The 26,418-nt window shown below is 45.6% G+C and overlaps 1 protein-coding gene across 2 annotated transcripts in view; it reads left to right on the top strand.

Annotated features, from left to right (window-relative positions):
- The window catches only part of ARHGAP25 (Rho GTPase activating protein 25), an 87,825-nt gene extending 69,975 nt beyond the window's left edge, over positions 1–17,850 (top strand). For both annotated transcript variants that reach the window (XM_004435597.2, XM_087436642.1), the window contains exons 6-11: positions 2,367–2,499; positions 5,725–5,798; positions 7,784–7,905; positions 8,978–9,174; positions 12,128–12,657; positions 15,940–17,850. In XM_004435597.2, the coding sequence (XP_004435654.2) occupies positions 2,367–2,499; positions 5,725–5,798; positions 7,784–7,905; positions 8,978–9,174; positions 12,128–12,657; positions 15,940–16,147 (1,264 nt within the window). In that variant the 3' untranslated portion in view covers positions 16,148–17,850. The remainder of the gene's footprint in view (positions 1–2,366; positions 2,500–5,724; positions 5,799–7,783; positions 7,906–8,977; positions 9,175–12,127; positions 12,658–15,939) is intronic.
- The last annotated feature ends 8,568 nt before the right edge of the window (positions 17,851–26,418 follow it).

The raw sequence follows: 26,418 nt of genomic DNA, 5'->3' as shown, positions 1-26,418 counted from the left end.
AACCTGTGAACCCCAGGCTGCCAAAGCAGAGCGCGCGCACTTAACTGCTATGCCACCAGGCCGGCCCCTAGTTTGTCTTTTTTATTGTTCTTTCTCTTCAAAAGAGTCCATTTTTTGACATCTATATTGTTTTTCTCATTTCAAATTTTTTGGTTTTTACATTCATTCTGTGGGTGTGTTTTGAGTGTTGGGGGCTGTGCTAGGCAATGGACAGTGCATCAGCGAATGGAACCCTGGAGGCAGGAGGCCGGAGAGGAGGCTGGGGCAGAATCCTGGCACAAGACGATGGCCTTCTGAAATAGGGCAGTGAAAGGAGGGGAGGGGCTTCAAGGGATTCACGTGACGTTTAGATAGTAGAATTGAGGGGCTTTGGAAGACTAATTGGATGTGGGGTGAGAGAGAGCCCCCAGTCAAGCAAGAGAGCCTGGATTCTGATTAAGACCACTGAGTGGACTGCGATGCAGGGACATTAGGAGAGGCGGCTTTAGACCTTTAGCAGAAGGCTGCGCCTACAAACTGTCAGCTGATTGTCTGCCATTTTCTTGGGAACTTCTCCTGTATTTTGACAAGACGGCTTTGCCCAGGGGCGGTTTTAGGCAGTGACTCAGCAGGGAAGGCTTCTCCAGAATCCCCAGGTTAAGTGAAGGTTCCCGCCCTCGATTTCCTGAGGGCAGCCGTGGAGCGTGGACCGGGCTCTGTGCCAGCTCGAGTTCTCCTTGGAGGTAGAGAGTTCACAGGCTGCAGATGGGGAGCCTTTTCAGAAGACAGCTTTAACCACTGGTTGTCGAAAAACAAAACATAAAAATTTATACCAAACGCCAAGACAGAGCTTCACCGTCAAGTCCTGGTGTTCTTGTCTCCGCTGCCTCAAATGCCTCCCTGCTCCTCTTTCTGCCCAAATCCACCCCTCCCCACTCTCTCCTCCACGAGGCATTTCTACCCAGCGATTCTATATTCCCCATTGCTGAAACCGAGGAGACACAGATTGTCTGAACCTCTTACCACATCACAGCTTTCAAAACACTACCAGGACTGCCTCTTAAGAATATCAGTTTTTCCTTATATGAAATAAAGAAATACTTCTTCACTAATGAGCTTCCAGTATATGATAGATTCAGACATTTCCTCTTGTAGAGTTGCAGAATAAATACAATAACTCTGTAAACCAGGGGTCAGCAGACTTTTCTTAAAGGGCCACATATGAAATATTTAGGCTTTGCGGGTCAGATGGTCTCGGCCACAACTGCTCAACTCTGGTCTTACAGCGCAAAATCTGCCCAAGATGATACAGAAACGAATGAGCGTGGCTGTGTTCCCGTAGCACTTTATTTATGGAGGCTGAAATTCGAATTTCATATAATTTTCACATGCCATGAAATATTCTTCTTTTGAGTTTTTTCCCCAACCATTTAAAAATATAAAACCCATTCTTAGCTCACAGGCTGTACAAATATAGGTGGTGGGCCAGATTTGACTCCTGGCCAGGGTATGTTGACCCCTGCTGTAAACCAGAGAAGCTGGACTGAAAAGCCTGTGCCTCTTCCGGCTAATCAGGCAATCGTATGAATGTTGTCTCAGGTCCTGCAGCAGAGCCTCCTCTGTCCACCCTCCAGGCTCATGCATATGCTGCCTGTGCCATGCTGGACTCCTCAGCATTCTTCAGATCCTGTCTGAAGAGTCTCCTGTGGCTCCCCAACTCTGCATTGGGTGTCCCTTTTCCACGTTTCCATATGGTCCCAGGTCCTGGACTTCCCCTGTTGTCACACTAACCGCATAGTATTGTAAAGACTTGGTAACGTTTGCCTCTGCGCAGCTCTGTGGCTCAATGAGGCCAGGTGCCCTGTGTGTTCTTCAGGTTCACTGCTGAAATTCCAGTGCCTGACATAGTATCTTGCAACTAGTAGGTTCTCTCAGTGCTTATTGATTGAATGAATGATTACATAAATATATGAATGAATCTCAGAAATATTTGAAACTCTCTGAGGGATGAAAGAGATCAGTGGACCATGGATATAAAGGAGTTACCACATGAAAAATTAAAGACTAAGTAGAGAATGCTAAATTGTGAGGTATTAAGTGACTTGGAGAAAAAAGAAAGCATTGAAGACTAAAATAGTTTCTGCTTTAGAAAAAATAGACCTTGAACTTATCTTTGAGGTAGTCAGGTAGAAGAGAGAAAGAAAAAGTATTGAGGGTTATTAATCCAGAAGAGAGATTAGCAAAAATGTTTTGGTTGGATACATCTTTATTGGACTCTACTCCTCTGTAAAACTCACCTTTGGAACCTGGGATTTTGTTCAGTGGATCACCGAGGGGAGGTGAAGAGAGTTCTGGAGTTTCAAAAAGCATTGCTTATTTTCTTCCAGAGATACAGATGTGCACACGGTGGCCTCCCTGTTAAAGCTCTACCTCCGAGATCTCCCGGAGCCGGTGGTTCCCTGGAGCCAGTATGAGGGGTTCTTGCTATGTGGGCAGCTCATGAATGCAGATGAGACAAAGGTTTGTATCTCATTAGAGTTAGTTGTCCTGCTTCAGAAGAAAGTGATGGTTACTGAACACTATTCTGGTAGGCAGGCAACAGTGGGTCAGGGGGTGCCATATCTTTTGGTGAGATACTTAGTCAAACTGGAACTTGCTCAGCAACAAAAGGCAAAGGAAGCGAAGCAAGGTGATAGTCTTCATGGGGTATAACAATCCAATAAGAATTGGAACGTAATCAAATACCCCCAAGTCACTTTAAAATTAGTAAGAGAAGGAGGATGCTTCTGAGAAGGGTTTCAAGCAATATGGCCTTGCTGAGACCCACTGGGACACAAGGACAGGCTGGCCAACCTCTCGGACAGGTGAGAGGTCAGAATGTTCTGGCTGCATAATGACCATGAGTGTCAGGCGTGGGCATACAAGGAATGCATGTGCCAGGGAGAGGAAGGACAGGGAGCTTTTCTTTGTTCCTTTCACCTGCAGCTGCCTATAGGGTGTGTAGTCACCTCCTGTGACATCATGCTTGTTCGAGTGCGAGTTCACCAGCAGGATTTTTAATCCTCTGTAAATTGTTTCCTGAAAGGCCTCGTAGTCAACACTCAGCACACTGGAGTCATAGTAATTAAACAAACTAACCAATCAACAAAAGAAATCAATAAAACCGAGCTAACAACAACAAAACCTTTATTGTTTTCAACTAAGATTTGCAAAACCCAAGGGACCATGATGCATTTGTGTTACACTGCTAATACAGGGGTCTAACTGCCCACTTTTGGGAGTTTGGGTTTTAGCACTACTATGTTAAAAGCTCTCTCTGGCAAAGTGGCGCACAGAAAAACCTGCAATGAAGACCTGGATTTAACTCTGATTTTGCCATTAGGCAAATCATGCATCTCCTATGAGACTTAGTTTATTTACTTTAGTCCAATAGAACTTTCTACAATGATAGAACTGTTATATAGCTTCACTGTCCAGTATGGTAACCAGCAGCCACACATGGCCATTGGGCACTTGAAATGTGGCTAGTGCAACTGAGGCACAAAATTCCTAATTTAATTTAATTTTATTTAAATTCAAATAGTCGCATGTGGCAAGTAGCTATTATATTGAACAGCACAAACTTAGGCAAATTGCATAATAATATCTGCTCTCCTCAGGATTGTTTTGAGGACCAAGGGATATGATACAGGTGAGTGACATTTTTAAATTATTAGTTTAAGGGGAGTTTTATTCTCTACTTCACAATTTGTTATATAGTATGCTTTCAGAAAAGTATGTATATATATATATTTTAAAAATCAATGGAGGGCCGGCCCCGTGGCTTAGCGGTTAAGTGCGCGCGCTCTGTTGCTGGTGGCCCGGGTTCGATCCTGGGCGCGCACCGAAGCACCGCTTATCCCGCCATGCTGAGGCTGCGTCCCACATACAGCAACTAGAAGGATGTGCAGCTATGACATACAACTATCTACTGGGGCTTTGGGGCGGGGGTGGGGGGGGTGGTGGGAAATCAGTGGATAGTGCTCTAGCCCTGGAAGAAAGCACAGCTGTGAGAACTTCCATCCTGACTGAGAGGGAGGAGCCTCACAATTTAAGTAGACCCTGGCCCGTGAAAAAACGCAATTGTCTATTTCAACATTAGGGAAGGAAGAGAATGACTGCTGCAGCTCACATGCCATAGCGATTGTAGCAATTTTCCAACACAAAAATTAGGTTGCATGATCTGATTTAGAGTATTTTGTGCATGATTTATGAATTTTTTTGTGGGGAGAAGAGGCTATGGAAAGCCTTAATTTATACAGGTATATCAGCTCACCTTTGTGAAGGTAATAATATTTTATGGAATAAGGTTTAAAAGTGGGCTAAAAAGATACGTTTCCGGTGGCATCTCACCCCGCAGCTCCAGGGCGAGCGCAGGAGGTACATAGATGCAGTTCTGATAGTAAGGCTCCCACCCCTGACTTCCTCCCTCTAGACCTGCTTCTCCTGACTTTTCTCAGTCTCAGCAGATCTGAGAGTTTCTAATCTACAGTCACGCACATCTGGACAGGGCAGAGGGACAGCAGCCTCCCTCACTGGTGAAAATGTGACAGTGGCGGTAGCTGGGAGGGGTGAGCCTATAGCAACCTTTGCAAAGAATTCACTTGACTAAACTGAAGAGGAGGGAATCTCAGTGTGAAGCGGGTCCTCTGGACACACAGGGTCTGTGCCAAGTCACTACATGCAGGCTGACAGGCCATAGGGCGCGTTTTCTCCAGGAGGAGCTGCTCGGGTTTGAGGAGAGCCTGCCTGCCTCACGTGAACTGGTGCACTTTCCAATCATGATGTTACAGACGGTGACTACAGACCCTACAGCGGCTGCGGGTGAAAGGAACACAGAAAAGCTCCCTGTTGTTAAGTGCGTGGGCTCTGCTACTGGCAGCCCAGGTTCAGATCCCGGGCACTCAGTGACACACTGCTTGTCCGGCCATGCTGAGGCCACGTCCCACATACAGCAACTAGAAGGATGTGCAACTATGACTATCTACTGGGGCTTTGGGGAGAAAGGGAAAAAAAAGAGGAGGATTGGCAATAGATGTTAGCTCAGAGCCGGTCTTCCTCCGCAAAAAGAGGAGGATTGGCATGGATGTTAGCTCAGGGCTGATCTTCCTCACACGCAAAAAAAAGCTCCCTGTCCTTCCTTTCCCTGGCACATGCGTTCCTTGGATAACTGTCTCTGACCCTCATGGTCATCACGGAGCTAGAACATTCTGACCTCTCACCTACCCTCCAGATTGGTCAGCCTGTCCTTGTGCCCCAGTAGGTCTCGGAAAGGCAACATTGCTTGAAACCCTCCTCAGAAGCATCATCCTTCTCTCAATACTCTTCAAGTGACCTGACATCATTTGGTTATGATCCACTTCTTTATTGGAGTGTTACATCTCAAGCATTCATTAAGCAAACAATTATTGTGAATACGAGTTGTTAATAGTCCTTGCTTAGAGTAGGGAGGGGAGGGGGCATAATTGTAGACACAAAAAAAAAATGCACTGGACAAAAAACTATGAGCCTGTCTCTTATTTTTTGCAAGTTTCTGTGAATTTATAATTATTTCAAAATAAAAAGTTTTCTAAAAATCCACAAAACGATGGGAACAGGAGTGACTGCCACAGTGTGGCTTCTGCACAGTTACACCGCTTATGTTCCAGGGTCTCATTGCTGGCCAGTGAGCTGGCTCATTTACTGGTGTTAAAAATCTCTCCCCAGGCTCAGCAGGAGTTGATGAAGCAGCTCTCCATCCTTCCTCGAGACAATTATAGCCTCCTGAGCTACATGTGCAGGTGAGAGTCCCCGGTGTCACTCTGCAGTTTTCAGGCACATCAGAAAGAAGCCCCTGGTTGGGGAGGAGAGAGTGTCTCTGTGAACTCAGAGATGCTGATTCAGACCTTTGAAAGGTCAACTCCATTCACATAGCACTGAAGTGGTTTCCTGTGTTCACAAGATAATGGAAAGGATCCCCTGAAAATCTGATCGGCACGAAAAATGAACGTTTCCTCCTTCAAGCCTGCTGCAATGCGGCCTAGAGTCCCGGGACATGCAACGGAACCCAGAATCCTTATAATGTTTCTAGAATTATCTCCCATCTTCCTGATTCTGGGCCATAGCTTAGCACCCTAGAGACATTCATTCCAGGCCACCCTTTTTATCTCCCTTTCTGAGGACCTGCTGTGTGCCATCTCTGTGGAAACATGTAGCATGTGGATTGACCCAGATCTAGCTGAGTTGGGAGCCTGGATCTCCATGTCAGACAGAGCTGAAATTTATCTTTATTTTTTAAAAAATAATTTGTTGGGCCAGTCCTGTTGCCTAGTGGTTAAGTTTGGCACTCTCTGCTTTGATGGCCTGGGTTCGGTTCCCAGACACGGACCTACACCACTTGTCAGCGGCCATGGCGACCCACATAGAAAGTAGAGGAAGACTGGCACAGATGTTGGCTCAGGGCGAATCTTACTCAGCAAAAAAAAAAAAAAAATTTTTGTGGTTTCCAGATTCTAAAAACGATACATGCGGGGCCAGCCTGGTGGCATAGTGGTTAAGTTCATGTGCTCTGCTTCGGCAGCCCGGGGTTCATAGGTTCGGATCCTGGGCACGGACCTATGCACTGCTCATTAAGCCATGCTGTGGTGGTATCCCATATACAAAATAGAGAGAGATGGGCACAGATATTAGCTCAGGGCCAATCTTCCTCAGCAAAAAGAGGAGGATTGGCAATGGATGTTAGCTCAGGGCTAATCTTCCTCACCAAAAAAAAAAAAATAGATACATGCTTAATTTGGAAACCAGGAAAATACAACGTACTGTAAATAAGAAATAAAAATTACCCACAATTCCCCCACCCAGCAAAATCACTATTAACACTTGCATGTGTTTCCTTCTGGATTTTTTTCTCTATGATAGATCTTTACACACATCAATATAAATATAGGGGAACAATTTTTTATATGAAATTTGAATTTTATATATATATATATATTTATGTCTGCTTCTTTTGGCTTAATGTTATACTGTGAGCATTTCCCTATGTCACACAATAGGATTATAAATGACTCCATAATATTCCAGAATGTTTCCTCATTTGAACACACCAACATTTATTTCATCATTTCTCTGTATTTGGAATTTTATGTTGCTTCAGTCTAGCCATTTTAAAAAGGTTTTTAGAGAGAGTATTTAGAAATTCCCTTGCTGATCTGTTCAGGTTTTTTTGAGTGAATCTGAGAGCTTCATGCCTCAAATGGGTGGAATTATAGTAAAAATTCATTGTTAGTTATTGAGCACCGGCTGAGAATTCGAGATGCTTGATCCTGTAATCGGAGGATGAGAGCAAGGAGGCATCAGAGATTCCAGTCTCTGAGATCGTCTCATGATAAAATTTTCTTCTCTGGAGATTTGGGTCAGATGGGTGCTGAGAGCCTGGGAGATAAGCCTATCAAGTCAGGACAAGGCGGCAGTCAGGTAGCCATTTTAGTCCTTCTAAGCTCCTCTTAGCTCCCTGAACTGGATCCTGCCTCCCGCTAGTGTGACTCCCCCACCCCAGCCCAGTGCCACCACCAGCAGCCGAGCAGGCCCCTTCTGGTTTCTCTTCTTCCTTAGTCTTGAATCTTTCAGGGAAAAGCTTAACTCTTGTGGGCAAAGCAGGCTGATTCCATTCTTGAGAGCAGGAGGAAAGAGTTGGGATCCATCTCTGAGATCTCACTGGTACCTGGATGTGCTTCCTTCTGGCAACTTCCTATTTCCTACTCTGGGATTTCCTGGCTGCCCGCAGGTTCCTACATGAAATCCAGCTGAACTGTAGTGTTAACAAGATGAGCGTGGACAATCTGGCTACTGTGATTGGTGTGAATCTCATCAGGTCGAAGGTGGAAGACCCTGCTGTGATCATGCGAGGTATGGCTGGTCCTATGGTGAAGGCAGGTGCGGAGGAAGTAACAATTACAACACTACCCCTTATGTTTGTGCACTGCTCTGCAAGTTGCCAAGCATTTTCAGCTGATTATCTTGTCTGAGTTGTAAAGTAGCCCTGTGAAGTAGGCAGGGCAAGAATTATGTCCATTTTCCAGATCACAGCAGAGCAGAGAGGTTAAGGATTTACCCAATGGTCACACAGTACAATAGGCTAGCATGAAAACAGTTAGCTAGTGTTTCTTAGTCTTGTATTACTTTTAAATATCCTTAGCAGGAGAAAACAAATAGTTTTCATTTTATAAGCTGCCTCTCAAAAAGGCTACTTGAAAGCTGTGTTGAAAAGACTTCTGAGGCTGTGTCTTAGTTCGGTGAGCAGAAGTCCTGGCATAAAGTACTGATGTCTGCCATGGATTTGGGGAAACAGTATGCCTGGCATGTTTTCACCATGTGCCGTAAGAAATCAGATATATTGAGGACCACATCGGGAGAGAAAGATGTCTTCATTTTCTCTCCTGTTGTATTGCCTATTTTCCTGATCAAAGACTGATCCAGGGCCGGCCCCGTGGCTTAGTGGTTAAGTGCGTGTGCTCCGCTGCTGGCAGCCCGGCTTCGGACCCCAGGCGCGCACTGACACACTGCTTCTCCGGCCATGCTGAGGCCGCGTCCCACATACAGCAACTAGAAGGATGTGCAGCTATGACATACAACTATCTACTGGGGCTTTGGGGGGAAAATAAATAAATAAGTAAAATCTTAAAAAAAAAAAACAAAACCTTAGATTTAAAAAAAAAAAAAAGACTGAGCCAGTGAGGTGTAGACTGAAAATAACTCTCTTTCACCCCACTCCTATATCCTTCTTCTATCCCATCCCTTTCACCACAATCCCCTACCCCAAGCAATTAAGAAGGGTCCTGTGAGGAGCAAAATTTGGTCCTTTTGGGCCCTGTGGTTTTAGAGCCAAGTTTAGAGACATCGCACGGGTGGAGATCCTTGAGGACTACCTGCCTCCTGCCCCGTGGTCCAGCATAACAGATCTCTTTCTTCTTTCTTCCAGGGGCTCCTCAAATCCAAAGAGTAATGACCATGATGATCAGAGACCATGAAGTCCTCTTCCCCAAGTCCAAAGATGCACCCCTGTCACCACCTGCCCAAAAAAATGACCCCAGAAAACCTCCAGTGGCTCGAAGCTCTGTGGGCTGGGATGCCACTGAAGACCCCTCAATTTCTAGGACAGACAGCTTCAGTAACACGGTAAGGTGCAGAGAGACTTCCTCCTTCCCTCCAACTCTTGCTTCAGTCTAGGTCATTCCATGTAGGAGCTGCTCTTGGGTGGCAATTGGGGAGTTTTGGAGGATGCTGTGGCTGTGGGCACAGCTGATACAGACCCATTTGAATGCATCTTGAAAGCCTGCCCTGTTTCAAAATCTAGTCTCTGTTGGCATCCTGAGGGTGGGGTTAGTGACGTGTGTGCCAGTCGCCCAATGACTGAGCAATGGGAGTCCTCACTGAAGCCCACTCTAAAAGGGAAACCTTTTCGAACACAGTTCAATGGGGAAATTATATACCACGTTGTAAATGTTTTAGTGAGCGTTGTTGAAAATTCTGGGTGAAAGTCCAAAGGGAACGGGTTTCCTGCTAACCCATGAAACGTGATTCCTTTCTCAGAGTATGTGATGTGTTCGTGTAATATTTCTCATTCCCTGATAAGCAGTCTGAGCAATGTCAACCCCCTCATTTGTCCTGAAGGATTGGGGTTCACGTTCTCAAAGTCAAAAAACTCTGCAGAATCTGAAATTTAGACTCTTTGAGGACAATAATTTACAAAGCTCAAATATTTTTACATATTTATAGAGACAAATATTTTTTTAAGAGAACATGTGAACTTTATATAGCAGCTTGATTCTTTATGTGTGACCAAGAAATAGATTTAAAATTTCTGGCTGACCAAATAACGTAAGTTGCCTATAGCACTGTTAATCCTGAGGATGATCAAGAAAGTACTGAGAAAAAGATAGATACTGGTAGTGATTGTGATTCTTCTTAGGCGATGTCTGTCTGGACACAATGCATCTTACTAACACTCTAAAATTAAATTAATATTTAGAAATGCTTGTACTTCATATAATGAAATAACACTCGCAGTCCTTGACAGGAGCCATTGCTATGCTCAGTTGAGAGGTTTCTGCTATTTATTGTAACAGTATGGGCAGCTATGACAGGCCCTGTGTTGTGAAATTTAAATGGATCACCTTTGGAGTCCTCACTCTAACTCTGTAGGGCAGAATTCGTCATCCACATTTTATGGCTGAGGAGCTGAGTCTCAGAGGGGTTGACCAGCTGGCCCAAGGTGGCAGCCCTAGAAGGAATGGGATTTAGATCTGGTTCTCACCTCAAGGTCCAGGAACTTCTGACAACCAACCCGGATGGGGTTGCAGAAGCAGGGGATTAGCTAGAAGGGTTAGAAGGAGACCTTAAGCCCTGATTTTCTAAGTTTATGTTTAGGGCTCATTCTTTTTCTTTTTAATTTGATTTAAAAATATATAATATATACACATGGTTCAAAAAGATAGAAAAAGATATACATGAGAAGTCCTGCTCCCTCCGCTATTTCCCCGCCCCCCATCCTTCCCTGCCTTTATTAGTTTCTTATTTATCCTTCCAGTGTTCCGTTATGCAAATATAAGCAGATATGATTGTACATTGTTATTCACCTCCCTTTTTACACAAAATGTAACATAATCTCTGATTCTCTCTCTCTCTCTCTCTACACACACACACACACACACACACACACACACACACACAATACCCTGTATCTTGCATTTTTCTACTTAACAGTATGTCCTGGAGACTTTTTCACATTGGTACATAGACAGCTGTCTCCTATGGCGTCATATTTTTGGCAGATGTATAGTGTTCCATTCTGTGCATGTAATCTACTTAATCAGCCCCTAATCAGCCCCTATAGATGAGCAGGTTGTTTTCAGTCCTTTGTGTTATAAACAAGACTGCAATGAATAACCTTGACCATGCTTCATTTTGTATTCAGGCAGATGTATTTCGGGGATAAATTCCCAGCAGTGGGATTCCTGAGTCACAGGGTAAATAGATTTGTAATGTGTAATTTTGATTAAAATAGTTAAACAGAGATTGTGCCATTTTGTACTTCCACCAGCAATGCATGAAAGAACCTGTTTCCCTACAGTTTTACCAGTGGAGTGTGTTGTCAAATTTGGGGGAGGTTGCTCATCTGATAGGTGAGAACTGATATTTCAGTAAGCTTTTTGTGTGTGTGTGTGAGGAAGATTAGCCCTGAGCTAACATCCTTTGCCAATCCTCCTCTTTTTACTGAGGAAGGTTGGCCCTGGGCTAACATCTGTGCCTGTCTTCCTCTACTTTATATGGGATGCCTCCACAGCATGGCTTGACAAGCTGTGTGTCTGTCTGCGCCCGGGATCCGAACCTACACACCCTGGGCTGCCAAAGCAGAGCGTGCACACTTAACCACTTAGCCACTGGGCCAGCCCATATTTCAGTAATTTTAATATTAATTTGAGTTTCTCATTTTATGAGAGAGGCTGCACATCTTTTCTTAGATGTAAGAGCCAGTTGCATTGTTCCTCTCTGAACTGTCTTATCTTGTCCTTTTCCCATATTTATATTGGTTGTTGGTCTTTTTCTTCTCAATTTTTATGAACTTTATGTATTAGGGAGAGTAGCCTGTTGTTTGTGATATTGCAAATTTTTCTGCCAGTTTGTCATTTCTTTTTTGATTTAGCATGTGGTGATTTCTTTGTTTTATTTTTGTTCTTTTTTCATTTTGGTGGGTCATGGAAACCTATGTAGGTTGGATTTATCAAACTTTCATTTTATAACTTCTGGATTTTGAATCATAGTTAGAAAGGCCTCTCCATTCTAAGATTATATAAGAATCATCATTTAGGACTCTTTTACCGGAAACAAACAATTGATTTTAGTCATGACTTCCCTCTAGAGCATGAGTTCCTTCAAGTGCAATATCCTTTTGAAAAAATTCCACACAGATAATCAACTAATGTGACAAATTAAGAGATAGTCTTCTAATTAAGAGTTTCATAGAGGTGCAGCTGGGATATACTCTCTTTCAAGTCTCTCTAATCCTTACCTTGGGAGCATGACCTATGTGAGAAAGACCCATGTAACATTCATGGCCATTTTTTTCTAGACCAGCGACTCAGACACAACCAGCCCCACTGGACAACGGCCGAGTGATGAGTGTCTAGAAGACAGCAGCAGAGACCCCAGGGAAAAGCCAGGAGATTGGAAGTTGCAGTCTCGAAAAAGGACTCAGACACTCCCTAACCGGAAATGCTTCTTGACATCAGCTTTTCAAGGTGCCAATAGCAGCAAAGTGGAGATCTTTAAAAATGAGTTCTGGTCATCTTCAGAGGGGAAGGCAGGGGAAGGGCACAGGAGAACGATGTCTCAAGGTGTGCCGCAATTTTCTGACTCCCAGCGGACTTCCACCTACGATAACGTCCCTGCCCTGCCCGGGTCCCCCAGGGACGAAGCAGATGTGCTCTCTTCCCATGCCTGTGACCCCAGGAGAGACACTCTTGCCAGCCCAACCTCTGCAACCGGGCCTGGAAAAAAGAACTCTGGAGAAGAGGAACTTGAATCTTTGCAGAGCGTGGTCCGTGAGCTGCAAAAAGAAATAGAAACACAGAAGCAAATGTATGAGGAACAGATTAAGAAGTAAGTCACATGCAGAGGGGCCCTGGGCAGCCGCTTGGCTTCCATCTTTAGAAGCAAGACGGATTGTTATTGTCTGCCAAAGAAGTGACATTGTAAACCTTCGATTTAGAGAATACAGTGATCAAGAGTAGTTGGGCCTAATAAGAAAAAGGGGAAAGAGAGTGGTGAGATGACTAAATTAGCGAAAACTCTAAGCTTTAGATTAAATTCATGAAAAGTTAAGTATGTAGCTTAAGTAGCTTAATTAACTATTTCCAAATAGTGGTTCTTGAAGGATCAATGTGTTTTAATGAATTAAGAAGAACTAAAAATTTTTTCATATTAATGTGATTCATCCATTCTGAAAATAGTTATTGAGCACCTACTGCGTGCCAGGCACCATCCGAGCTGGGGGGAATAGCACTGAACAAAACAGACCAAAGTCCCCGCGCTTATAGAACTTTCCTTCTAGCAGGAACAGAAAGACAATACAGATAAGTAATTTGTATGCTATTATGCTCTGTCAGATGGTGGAAAACGCTATGGAGAGAAATAAAGTGGAGCAGGAGGATAGAGAATTCAAGAAGGGGGTTCTAGTGTGAAATAGGGTGGTCACGAAGGCCTCATTGAGAAGGTGTCACTTAAGTAAAGGCCTGAAGGAGATGAGGAAACAAGTCAGGTCCACGTAGTGGGGAAGAGCAAGCCTGGTGGAGAGAACCAAAGGTGCAGAGGCCGTGGGAAGGGAGTAGGTCTGGTGTGTTCTGCGCAGGAAGAGCGGTGGTAGGCTGGGGCATGGGGAGTAACTGATAGGAGAGAAGGCGGAGAAGTGCAGGAGGCAGAGCACAGGAGGCCTTGCCAACCACCTTAAAGTCTGAGTGAGGCAGAGCTTCCGGAAGGCTCTAGCTGACTGAAGCTTCCCTGGATCAGTGATTCCCACTGGGCTCCGGCTGCGGAGGACAGACGGAAGCAGGAGGCCAGTGAGGCGGCTATTGCCACAGGTTCATGCAAATCCCTAAGTCACTTGGACATAATTTGCTCTCGTTGGTGGAAAAACTATTTTCTTGAAATCTTTTTCACACCACTGATTTTTCATGAGAGGAAGCGTCAATCCAGCTTAGCCCATATTAACACTAATCATGAGGTAGTGAAATGTGAACTAGTGCGTTTTTCAAATTACAGATACTGTTCAATCTTAAGACTGAAGGTACATGCAAGGAAGGTACATGAAGACTCAGGTACACGAAAGGAAGACTTTTGTGAGACATCATCCTTTGTTCTATAAAGAAGGCAGCCCATCCGGAAGCAAAGTATCACTCCTTTGTCTAAGAACCCGAAATCAATCATCTGTAGAAGTACAAGACTTGGGTGACATCTTGACAGTAATCAAAACAGCCCCAGAGGAGGCTCCCCCTGCACTCTAACATGAGTGTTGCTGACAAAGTAGGGAAAGAACTGGCTGCCACAGAGGCAGCCTCTCCTCCTGAAGGGAACCAAGTCCTCTGAATCCACCATCAGGGGGGCCTCTCATCCTCAGCAGGGGGAGGAGAATTAACAGTCTGCAGCGTCTAAGCTTCATGCTTCAGACACACCTTCTCATGTAATCCTCACAGCAATCCTGTGAAATAGGTAATATCCCCATTTTACAGAAGAGATGGGGGCCCAGCAAGTATAAACAGATTTCTGAAGGTTGTACAACTAGTCCTTGGTGGGGCTGGGATTTGAACCTCTGTCAGCCAGCCTCCTGAGCCCACTCAGATCCTGCCTCTCCACTGGAATCAGTGGACGTTAAGATCTAGCACAGTATCTCATTTGAGATTCCCTCCAGAGCAAGGGGGAGATGGAGAATTTGGAGAAGAACACTAGATTTGTAATGGGAGTGCCAAAAGAAATGAAACTAATTTAGCTTTAAGAAGAGATAGGCGGGAGCCGGCCCAGTAAAGTATGTGTGCTCCGCTGCGGCGGCCCCGGGTTCGCCGGTTCGAATCACAGGCGCTCACCGATGCACCACTTGTTAAGCCATGCTGTGGCGGCGTCCCATGTAAAGTGGAGGAAGGTGGGCATGGATGTTAGCCCAGGGCCAGTCTTCCTCAGCAAAAAAGAGGAGGATTGGCATTGGATGTTAGCTCAGGGCTGGTCCTCACACACACACACAAAAAGAAGAGGTAAGCTATGGTAGGCAAAGCTCTGAAGTGGTGCTGTTACATGCAGAATGGCTTCTCCAAGGCCCTTGGAGACAGAAGCCAGGCATGGGCTCAAATGGAGCTCAAGTCTCCATATGAAAATGGGCAGGCTGTTGGGGGAGCAGGGAGGCAGCACCTCACAGGATGAAATTCTGAAGCAAATTTCCAATCACATAATCTCCCACAGGCCTGAAATTCCCGCTTTTGGCTTAAAAATGGCATATGAAGTAACTCCTAAGAGTTACTTCAGCACAGCCTGGCAGAGGGGCACCTGCAACTAGACTAAGATTTTGGCCAGTAACCATGAAAATCCTGGGAATTCAGGAATCCAACAAATCCTTTACCTGGAGCACGATCCAGAAATGAGGGTGGGACTGCCAGGAACACTGCCCTTCAATGAGCAGTTCCCTGTACTTTTCCAAATCTTGATCCCCAGGAGGCCTTAATAAGAGAAGGCACTGGTCTGTCCTCTCCATTAAAGCAGGATGAGAAGGCACTCTCGTGTACAAAGGTGTTGGGAATCTGGATGGGGCTTCAGCAGTCAATCAACATTTCTATTGAGCAGGACAGATGCAAGGTGCTGTGGGGGTGAACATATACATATATTACAGGTGGTCTCCTCTTTCAAAGACTTTACTGGGGCCAGCCCGGTGGCATAGTGGTTAAGTTTGCGCACTCTGCTTCAGCAGCCCGGGGTTCATAGGTTTGGGTCCCAGGCGTAGACCTACACACCACACATCAAACCACGCTGTGGTGGCATCCCACATACAAAATAGAGGAAGATTGGCACAGATGGTAGCTCAGGGCCAATCTTCCTCACCAAAAAAAAAAAAAAGACTTTATTATCTGATGGAAATTAAAAAGCATAAAACGACATGAACACCAACACGAGAAATGTCACAAGACGGTGCTAAATGACAAAAGGGGCTCAGACATGCTCTGGGAAAACAAGTTTCCTGGGAAGTCCTCACATTGGGGGGTGGGACATAAATAAGAGATACAGGTTCGATGTGAATCTCGTGATGTGGAAAGAAAAATGGACAGAGGAGGTTGTGGGCAAGGGTGAAGGGAGAGTTTAGAGGTCATACTCTATTCTCTCATTCTGTTCTTTCCTTCCTCGTAGCCTTGAGAAGGAAAATTACGACGTCTGGGCTAAGGTGGTAAGGCTCAATGAGGAACTGGAAAAGGAGAAGAAGAAGTTTGCAGCCTTGGAAATCAGCCTTCGCAACGTGGAGCGCTCCCGGGAGGATGTTGAGAAGAGGAACAAGGTCTTGGAAGAAGAAGTCAAGGAATTTGTCAGATTGATGAAGGAGCCCAAGACTGATGCGTGAGGGTCCCAGGAGTACTGCAGAGCCAGCCCCCAGAGACCCAACGCTGCTCCCTTTCTTGCTGCTACCTGATGTGCGGGAAGCAAAATTACTCCCGAAGAGGGAGAAAACATTTTGGGGGAAACATCGCATTTCCTAGTAAATAAGTCGGTGGAGTTTTCAGGAAGATAACAGTGAGCAGAGACGTGTGGACATCTGAGACCCCCTGTGGCTATATTCAAAAGGATTGCATTATTCCACTGTGGTCTCAGGCCCAGTGAAATGGAACCTTCCATGGCTGATTCCCTATATCCAGTGGAGACATTTGAGGCAGGCCACCTCCCAGGACCCAGGCAACAGGCTGCTCCCAACCAAGGCTGGACTGAGTGTTAGTTCTTTGTTTTCTGGGTGGAACAACTCGCTTCATTAGATGGCCTCAAGGCGTCTCTGAGACACAGGGGCGGAAAATGATATGCAGCTTTTGAATGTTCGTCCGTGGCATGCTGTGTTTTGGGGGGGGGCTGCACCTGCTGAAGCCAGAGCCCCATTCTGCCACCCCCACCACAATGCATACTCTCCAGGGGTTGGAAACTCAAAATTATTATTAGACTAAGACAAAACAAGCAATAAATTGTATTTATGACAGCAAAATCAATGAGAAAATTATATTCAAATAAAGTGGAAAAAAAAGGCAGGGCTGTTGGTAATGCATACAATGTGAGAGTTAGTGAGACAGCCTTCCTTGGGGCAGATGCACCCCTCTCTGGGCACATGGCGTGGTGAGCAGGCCATGGGCTGGACTCCAGTCCCCGCTTGCCTTTCAGGGGCCGCAATTGTGTGCGGTGGGCCTGGGAGCAAAGGTTTCCCACTATGATGTGACTTCCTTAGAGGCTGATTGGGGGTTTAGATATAACAGTCATGATAATAATATTTTTTCTGTTTGACCAAAATGCAAGTGATTTCACCCTTTAAAGGGACATGAGGCACTAGAGATGAGCTGGGAGGGGAGTTTTCCCAGCAGACAGCTGACTTCACCTTCTATATTAAGCCAGCCTGGCAGAGGCCACTGGTGAGGCCCCAGGCTTTAATGGAGTCTTTCATGGTTTTTGTCATTGTTCTAGTTAGGTGATCTCCACACTCTTTTGACTGTGTACCCCAACAGTAGAAAATATGGGTATATATGCCCTAATATAAGTATATTTATTTATTTATAAATTATATGTACTACTGTATTAGCCAGCCCTGGTGGTCTAGTGGTTAAGATTTGTTGTGCTCACCGCTGTGGCCCGGCTTCATTTCCAGGTCAGGAAACCACACCACCCGTCTGTCAGTTGTCACACTGTGGCGGCTGCGTGTTTGCTGTGATGCTGAAAGCTATGCCACTGGTATTTCAAATACCAGCAGGGTCACCCATGGTGGACAGGTTTCAGCAGAGTTTCTAGACTAAGACAGACTAGGAAGAAAGACCTGGCCACCCACTTCCAAAAAAGTTGGCCATGAAAACCCTATGAATAGCAGTGGAGCATTGTCTGATACAGCGCCAGAAGGTGAGAGGATGGCTCAAAAAGATTGGGCAGGGTTCTGCTCTGCTGTCCACAGGGTCACTAGGAGTCAGAATAGACTCCACGGCACTAACAACAAAACTACTGTATTGCTATATTATGTATATTATCAAACATGCACAGGACAGAAATTGAATACTGATAAGATAAAAACAAATATAAATAGATGTTCTCAAATGTGCTTTCAGCTCTGGAGGCCACTGGCCCAATTTCCCAGCAGGGATTCATTCCTGCACGCGTTTTACAGATGTCATCCCAATGCTCCCATAAATTTACTTGAACTCTTGAAGCCACATGGCTTAAGCAGTGGTTTGACAGATATGGTTACCATGGTGAGAGTTTAGCCTTCCCCAGCACGTGTGTTTCCTCCGTTATTCCTTTTTCTTTCTTCATTCTCTCACTTTTTCTCCTCTCTCTATTTTCTTCCCTGGTTATTTTTCCCCTGCCTGTGGCCATGACGTATTACTTGCAGAGTGAAAGGTACAGAGGGAGGGTCAGTGTTTCTCAGTCCTACTCCTCAGGCCCTACTCCCTTGACCCTGGCACCTAAGGACCAGACTGATGGAAGGTAGGGACAATACCTAGAGCATTCTCTCAGAGGCCTGCTTGCAGATGATTAGGGAGTGAGGGGAAGTGATTTGGAACATGGTTAAGTAGAGCAATAAAATGCTTGATTTCCTGGGGTTTACTTGTTTTTTTAATTGGAGGGTAACAGACATGGAAACACTTATTGAACACCTAATTTACATTGATAAGTGTCTGCAGCTCCACCAGGAGCATGTCCCGGGGTTCTCCTGTAGCTTCCTCACACTCGCTATTTAGGTGCTAATGTGGACTTGAGTATGGAAGTAGCCAGCTTCACAATTCCAGAGGGAGCATTTGTTTGAAGGTGCAAAGAGGGTGCCCCAAAGTCTGTTTGGAGGTCTGTGTTATAGGACTTTGCTGGGTGTGGGAGTGAGGGCTCAGGCTGAATGGAAGGCCCACGTTTGAAACCCAAGCCCTCCTGGTCAGGCGATGCCTCTCGTTCTTCCTTCCACCAGTACTATGAGGTGACAGAATGGCCATCCCAGCTTCAAAGCTGGAGTGCCAATTCCCCTCCACAATCAAGAGGGGAACATGGCTTGCTTAAGTTGCCACTATTCACTCCTGTGCCACCCTACATATAAGGAGAACACGACAGTGAGTTTTTCCAGAACCCTAGGTCCTCATGAATCCAAAAAAGGGCGAGGGAAGAAGATCTGGGGTCTGATGCCACTGTCCTCCATGTCCCAAAAGGCTACACATGAGGTGTGTGACAGAGTAGCTCCAGACCTCAACTGGACCTAGGAGCCAGTTTCTGGAAGGCAGAACCCAGAGAACAACCTATGTCATCGGTGCTCGGTTGGACCCTGGAGCTCCCACCTTTACTTTTAAAGCCCTTCCATGGGCAGAATCTGCTAAATCTGCCTTTTTCCAGCCATCCTTCACCTTACCCCTCTTCTACCTACACAGATACTGAGAACCTAAAAAGTTCTGCAATATGCACTTTAAAACTCCTTGCCCTCTTCCATACCAAAATTCTTCATTTCACTTATAGCCTCAAGCGTGGCACATAACAGGGCAATTTTCTCTTGAGTTTGAAGCAGATCTGATGGTTTTCCAGTAAGTTTGTGCACTGGATGGGATACTTTGTATTAGGGGATTGCCTGGGATGATTCCCATCTTCGTCCCTTCTTGCTGCTCTGACAAAATACCACGGACTGGGTGGTATTTATTTTTCACAGTTCTGGAGGCTGGAAGTCTGAGATCAGGGCTGGGTGAGGGCCCTCTTCCAGGCTGAAGGCTTCTCATTGTATCTTCACATGGCAGAAGGGGCTAGGGATCTCTGTGGGGTCTCTTATAAGTCATTAATCCCATTCATGAGGGCTCCACCCTTATGATTATGCACCTCCCAAAGGCCCCACCTCCTAATACCATCATCTTTGGGAATTAGGATTTCTACATATGAATTTGGGGAGGGAGCACAAAGACTCAGACGATGGCAATTTCCTTCCAGTGGATTTTGGTCAGAATCTGAGGCCTGGAGAGATGGAGTGTGACATCACGGGTACAGTGCCTGCTGCAGAGGATGTAAGCAATAAACGTTTTTGTTGTTGTTGTTCTGGCCAATTCTTTAAACCTTGCTCAGAGGCCCATCCTCTCAGAAAAGCGTGAAGCAGGAGACTCTGAGGCAGCCCAAAGCTGCAGAGAATGGGAGGACAAGGAGCATCACAGCACACAGCCGTTGGCTGCGCTCCCCAGCTCAAGACAGGAGGATGTGCGTGCACTGACATCGTGTAAACTTCCACATTCCACCACTTCCTCTGCAGATACCATCAGTGGTCATCATGTGCTTGCCGGGGAGCAGAAAGATCACTTAGAGGCCGCTCCTGCCGTTCAAATGGGCTGCCTTACAGGAATTGCACGGCAGCTTTCATCCTGCCGGAGAAGGCTGGGTGGAGGGAGGCCCCGAGGACGGAGATCAGCTGCCGCTCGAGGAGCCCAGGCTGGCAGCAGAGAGAGCTGGAGCTACAGGGCCTATGGCTCCGAAGGCTTCCCAGGGTGATTTCAGACAAAGAATGAGCAAAGAATACCAACACAGAGGAGCAATGTCAGCTTCTCTTTCCTCTGATGCTTGAAAAGTATCTTAGGTCCTAGGATAACAGCACTGAAAGACACCCTGAGCTTATCTGCTCTTACCTGTTCATTCACTGGCTAGAGAAGCGGAAGCCCAGAGACATAAGCTGAACCGCCCGTGCTCGCACGGCGATGAGGAAGAGGATTCAAGTCAGGTGATTTTTAAGGGATCCTTTACCCCACTGTTCCAATTCTTGTGATTCTTGGCTTCTATCCAAGAGTTCTTTCCCCCAGACCACAACCATGATGTGAAACCCACTGAACATTAGTTGCTGAGTGCTTCCAGAATGTCGAGCTGGGCTCAGCTTTTGGTTGCAACCAAGATCCACTCAATAGGATGCCGTTTTCCACCTACTTTGTCTTACCGATGCTGTTCCAAGACAGTGGTTCTTAGTCTGCACAATAGGATCACCTTAAGGAGTATTTTAAAAAGTTTGGATGCTCAGATCCCCCCCATATCAATTGAATCAGAATCTTGGGAGATGGAGCCTAAGAATTTTTTTCTCAAAAAAACTTCCCAGTTAATTCTAATATGCAGGCAGGATTGTTAAACATGGTTCTAAAACTGCTAAGCTTGGCTCAAGTCATGAGTAACGATAATATTAAATCTACCTGTACCCCTCTCCCATCTCCAGTCAACACGACTACATTCTCTGTCCTCCCTACGTTCTAGTTAATCATATGTTCACTCATTTAGGATAAGAGATGCCTAAAAGATAGAATGGATTTGTGTTATATACCCATTTTTCAGGTGGAGAAAACTGAGCCAAAATGTATAACTCAATATAACAGTAGCTTAGTCATGAACAAATCCACAGAGTTTGAGACTTCCCTAATATATGGGGTACTCTCAACTTGCTTTGAGGGTTGACTCTATACATAGGTAAAGAAGGTAAGCGCTTGAGGGCTTGATTTAAAGAATCCTGAGAACAGCTCTGATTAAAACTATCTCCCTTTCAGACCCATAATAGATTAAGAAATCTCTACCAGGAGCCTTTGGGATATTAACCACGAATATGATATTATTGAGAGACTACCATGAAGCCTCCATTAATCATTAATACCCTCTTTATATTAGTTATCTGATTTCTAGCAGAGGGGTGCCTAGTGAAAGAATGAGAGCTGGGCCCGAGAAGTTGTGCTGCCGGTGGAGGGGTAGATTAGAGTAGGGGATGTCACCAAGGAATGCGCGATGCAGAGGCGCTGGCCACCTGAGAGCACAGGGCACACAATCGGAGATGGGGTGAGGGGGCAGGGCTGTAAAAGAGGAAAGGGGGATTCAGGTAGCAGGATTGCCCTCAAGCAAACCTGGCAGCTGGTCAAAGTTGGCACTTTGACCTCCTTTACTATTCTCTCTTCTCCCCTTTACTGATGGCTGTCCTCCTAGGCCTGCCAAGGGCCACCACTTCCTGGATCATTCTGGATCCTTGATTGGCATCATCATCAGCATCATAACAATAACTACCATTAATAAGCAACAAATACCGTTTGTTTTCTGTCAGGCACTGCACCAAGCATTTTGTACACATCATCTCCTTTAAATCTTAAATTGACTTTTTGGATCAAGTGCTACTCTACCTGTTTTATGGACTGAAATTTAAGTTTCAATGCAGCAGAGCTGGGAACTGAAGCAAGTCTGTCTAATTTGTTCAATGCTGTATTGGCCTTGCCCTCACGTGGGGAAGAAGGGCAGCGTAGAAAGCTATCTCTAAGTAATAATAGACTCAAACAAAATTTCCAAGGACACTTTTGTAAGACAAGAAGACTGATGTGGGTCCAGGAAAGAACCCTCAATTTTGCCACTTCTGATTCAGCATCAAGAGGGAAGAATATCTGCTGGCAGATGCCTTCCCCACAGCCCGCCTGCTTGCCCTGAGGACGGCTGGAGGCCACACCTCACCAGGTCCTTGCCTGGACTCCTATGTCATCAGCTCCACTCTCAAAAGACCTCTTGGGAATAACTCTGGGATTGGGGTCTCCTAAGAGTCTGGTCCACGGTCCGAGTGAGTGAGTCTCTGAGACCTCTGTGCTGAACTTTCTCACTTAGACTCAACTCTCCTTTCCATTTAGAGAAAACTTTTTCTCTTCCCATGAGCCTAGAAGGGCCCTGAAGTGGGCATATTGGATAAGTTTGAAGGATGTACTGCCAAGGAGACCGTTAAGAGAGAGAAAAACCTCTTCATATTCCACAGAGAGGACTCTATGTAAATGGGGTGATGGTGGTGGGAGGAAATAGGGTCACCTGTTCCCCATCCTTTCCTCATCTTAAGATGTATCATAAGTCAAATATAGGCTCTGCCCTGTGGAAGTTTATAGCCTAAAACAGCGCATTCTGGCTAGAGGCTTGCATCTTCTGAGTGTGGGACACTGGAACATCTTCAACCTATTTCACATGGTCTGACTGTTTCCAAAACACTCCTCATAGATGAGGGAGCAGAGGGAGTGTGGCCGCATGACTGCTTTGGAGACAAGGCCCATCTAATGATGCAGTCACCCAAACTTGCCCTCTGCTTCTTGCATTTTATCATCACTGCTTTTCGGCTAGGATGCAAAGCCCTTCTTTCCCTTAGAAGTCACTCCTTCCTGGCTGTGAAAGAGGGCAGTGGTTTGCCTGTTAGTCTCCTTTTAGAGAAAGGGCTGGGTGAGCATGTGGCCCACCTCAGCAGGGCTGGGGCTGGGCACCAGACACATTCTGTGGAAACTTGAACTTGATCACCAGGAAGCAGGTAGTCTGGATTAGGAACTGTGTCTATTTTAGGGCTGCATATTACCTTCAGTGAAAAACCAACACCATGCTCCACAATACTGAGTTTACTCACCTGTTGAAATGCTGGTTATTTATTAATGCAAAACTAATACCCTCAGAATTCCAGCTATGAGCTTCATGTAGGATTTCATAGTCTTGGACACATAATGTGCACATCAATTGTTTGGCTTGCTATTCAGGCTACTTATTTAGCCACTGACAGTCACTTTTGTGTGTCTTCTTTGCTCTTCTGAGAGTATTGGAATCCATCTCCCGAAGAATATGAAGGTTACTGGAGAAATAAAACACATGGAAATTATACAGCATCCAGCAGCTGCCATGCCAATGTTGAGATAGTTGATCCCTATGAAAAGATAATCTGAGCAGTTGTGTGGCCAATGATACCTTTACTTAGTACAAGTAAATTGCACCCAAGATATAGCTAAATGTTACAATATTGATTCTTCCTCCTGCAGTTGAGTGTTCTAGAAGAGCTACGTTTGACTAGGGACATTAAAAAATAATATTTGAGTGCTTTCCATTCCCTAAGCTTGGTACACTCTGCTTTACTTGCAAAATATCAATTAATTCTCACAGCCAACTATGAGGTAGTTGATAGTATCATCTCCATTTTACAGATGAGGAAACTGAGGCTTCAAGAGGTCAAGTAATCTGCTCAGGCTCACAGTTAGTATCCTATTTCTGAGACAATTTTTTTTCATTTCAACACTTATGAAATTCCTATGTCCAACGTGTGTTTTTTCTAACACCACCAAGCAATTAACTCAATTCTGACACTATCTACCTGGAGATGGGGTCAGACCCCACCAGTCAAGAGCTTAGTCCTATAGGACTGCTCCCCTGCAACACTTCATATGCCAATCTCAAGTCCAGTTTGTCACCTGTGCTTCTGACTAGCCGGCTATAGATCGGAGGTTCCCATGACCCCCTCCTCAGGTTTGAGTGGCTCACGGAACTCAGAGAAACATTTTACTTGCTAAATTACTGATTTTTTATAAAAGGATATAACACAGGAAGAGCCAGATGGAAGAGACGCATAGGGCAAGGTATGGGGAAAGGGCGCGGAGCTTCCGTGCTCTCCCCACATCTCTGTGTGTTCACCAACCTAGGAAGCTCTCTGAACCCCACCGTTTTGGGTTTTTATGGAGGCTTTATTACAGAGGCATGATTGATTAAATCATTGTCCATTAGTGATTCATCTCAATTTCTAGCCCTTTTCCCTCCTCGGGTAAATAACAAGACCAAGGGTATGAACCACTGAATTGGCCCTAGTGATTGCTATCTATCTTCTTTTCTTGGCATTCCCATTTAAATTGTTATTTTTATTTTTCATCTAGTGTATAGTTTAATTCATATAATTTAAACACATGTGTGAAATTAAAAGTAATAAATATTACAGTAGCAATAATTGCTAACATTTATTGGGTGCTGAATATTGCCTGCCAGACTGTTCTCAGTGCTTTATTTGTCTTAACTGAGTTAATCCTAACAAAACCCCCACAGCTAGATAGTAGTATCCCCTTTTACAGCAAAGTGACTTGCTTCTGCTTTTGCTCCTGCCGTTTGCTGTGACTCTGCAAACTGTCTCATGTCCAGAGGAAAACATTTTTCTGACAGCTTCTGGGGTTGGAGATGGAGTTGGGGCACGTTAGGGCAACGCTAACACTTCACACAATCTCCAGTAATTGGGTGAATTGCTTGTCTGACAAATTGGCTTTTGGCAAATTAGTCTACTTTCACATATTAATAGCCAAGCTTGGCCAACTGGAAACAGAGATTTACTGGAAACCATAGTGAAGTGAGAAGGCAGGCAACAGCAGAAGTGAAGCTTGCACCTGACAGGAAAAGAGTTACGCAGAGGGTACAAGGCAAGGCAGAGGCCTCTTCCTGGACCACTGAACTGAAGGTCTTAGCTGGGGGCAGGGTGGAGTGGGGCAATGGGTAGAAACCTTGCAGAGAGGATCAGAAGGCAGAGGGAGCTCGCCATTTGGAACTCTGGGGGTGACTGCCTCCTGCCTCCGGGCTGCTGTGTGCTGTTGTGTATCTGAGGGGGCGATTGCAGCTCCAATCCAGCCCACACTCTGCCCTCTAAGCCTTGAGCCCCGACTGCTCACCCAGGGGAGGGGGGCCTTTTCCTCCACGCAGAGGCACAGTCAGCTCGGTAGCTCACACCAAGGGGCCGTGTAGGCTGCCGGATGACTCTCCGATAGATGGTCTCAGTGGAGCAGAAATGGCAGCGCAGCACGTTGAGAATCAGGAAGCTCAGGTATGCCACCCTTGTTATGAGTAACTAGGTAAAAACTCAGAGACAGAGGGCATTAGAGGATTCTTAGATGTCAAGAAATTTTCCAAGATGTTCATCTTAAGATAGCTCTCTATTAGTAAATGAAGCTATTATTGTTATTGCTTATGGCAGATGAGAAGCTCTTTTTGTAGATAAAGAAGTCAATATCAAAAAGATCTAGTAACGGAGAGAACCAGTAGGCTGCAAATTTAGAAGCACAGACTTCCTATTCTAAAGTTACCTTCTTTCTCTAGCCTGGGTGGTGGGTGGTACTGGTCAAGTTTAAACAGGGGTATCACCTTGGGAGAGTTGTTCCAAGTTTGTAATTATTTAGTCTACTTCGAGGTGTACTATACAGCTAACAGCGCCATCAGGCCATCCTGCCCCATAAACCTTTGCCTGCCAATGGTACAAGCTCAAATGCCTTCCCTCGGTGTAGTGGGCACTTAGAGGATGGTCAGGCCAGCACCTGTCCCACCCTTCATGTGTGCACCTTTGTGCCCATGTTATCCCAGGAACCACCATGTCAGCTCAGCACATTCCTCAGCCCAGCTTGGCTGTCTTCCTATGGGGCCCAGGATGACTACCAAGACCACGCTGCCACAGCAACCACACTCAGCTGCTTTAAGGGGGTCTCCTCTCGATACATTGTTGTGCCATTCATTTGACTGGCAGTGTAGGTGTCCCTCATGGTCACCCTGTGAGACATCACTTTCCTCACCTGTAGACTGGGGTACTAATGAGCCTTATCCTACCCACTGCCAAGACGGCTGTTAGGACCGAATAGGATGATGCACGTGAAAGGGCTGCACACGTGTGAGCTATGAGCCTGAGGGTTAGGGGGTGTCCTGCACTTCAAGACCCCTGGAACAAGGAATTCTCCTTAAAGCAGGCTCCGTCCCCCACTTCCTTGTTGGCACACCGGCTCTCACAGTGAGACCTGCCCCCATGCAGTACTCTCCCAGCAGGACACAGTCTTCCCAGCTCCTCTGAGTACGTGGGCTGGAGGATGAGGGTCTTTGCCCACA

Source organism: Ceratotherium simum, chromosome 11 (assembly GCF_057802395.1).
Source record: "Ceratotherium simum simum isolate JZ-2026a chromosome 11, ASM5780239v1, whole genome shotgun sequence".
Classification (NCBI taxonomy): Eukaryota; Metazoa; Chordata; class Mammalia; order Perissodactyla; family Rhinocerotidae; genus Ceratotherium; species Ceratotherium simum.
Note: the sequence above shows the minus strand (reverse complement) of the source record. Positions and strands in the feature narration are given on the sequence as shown.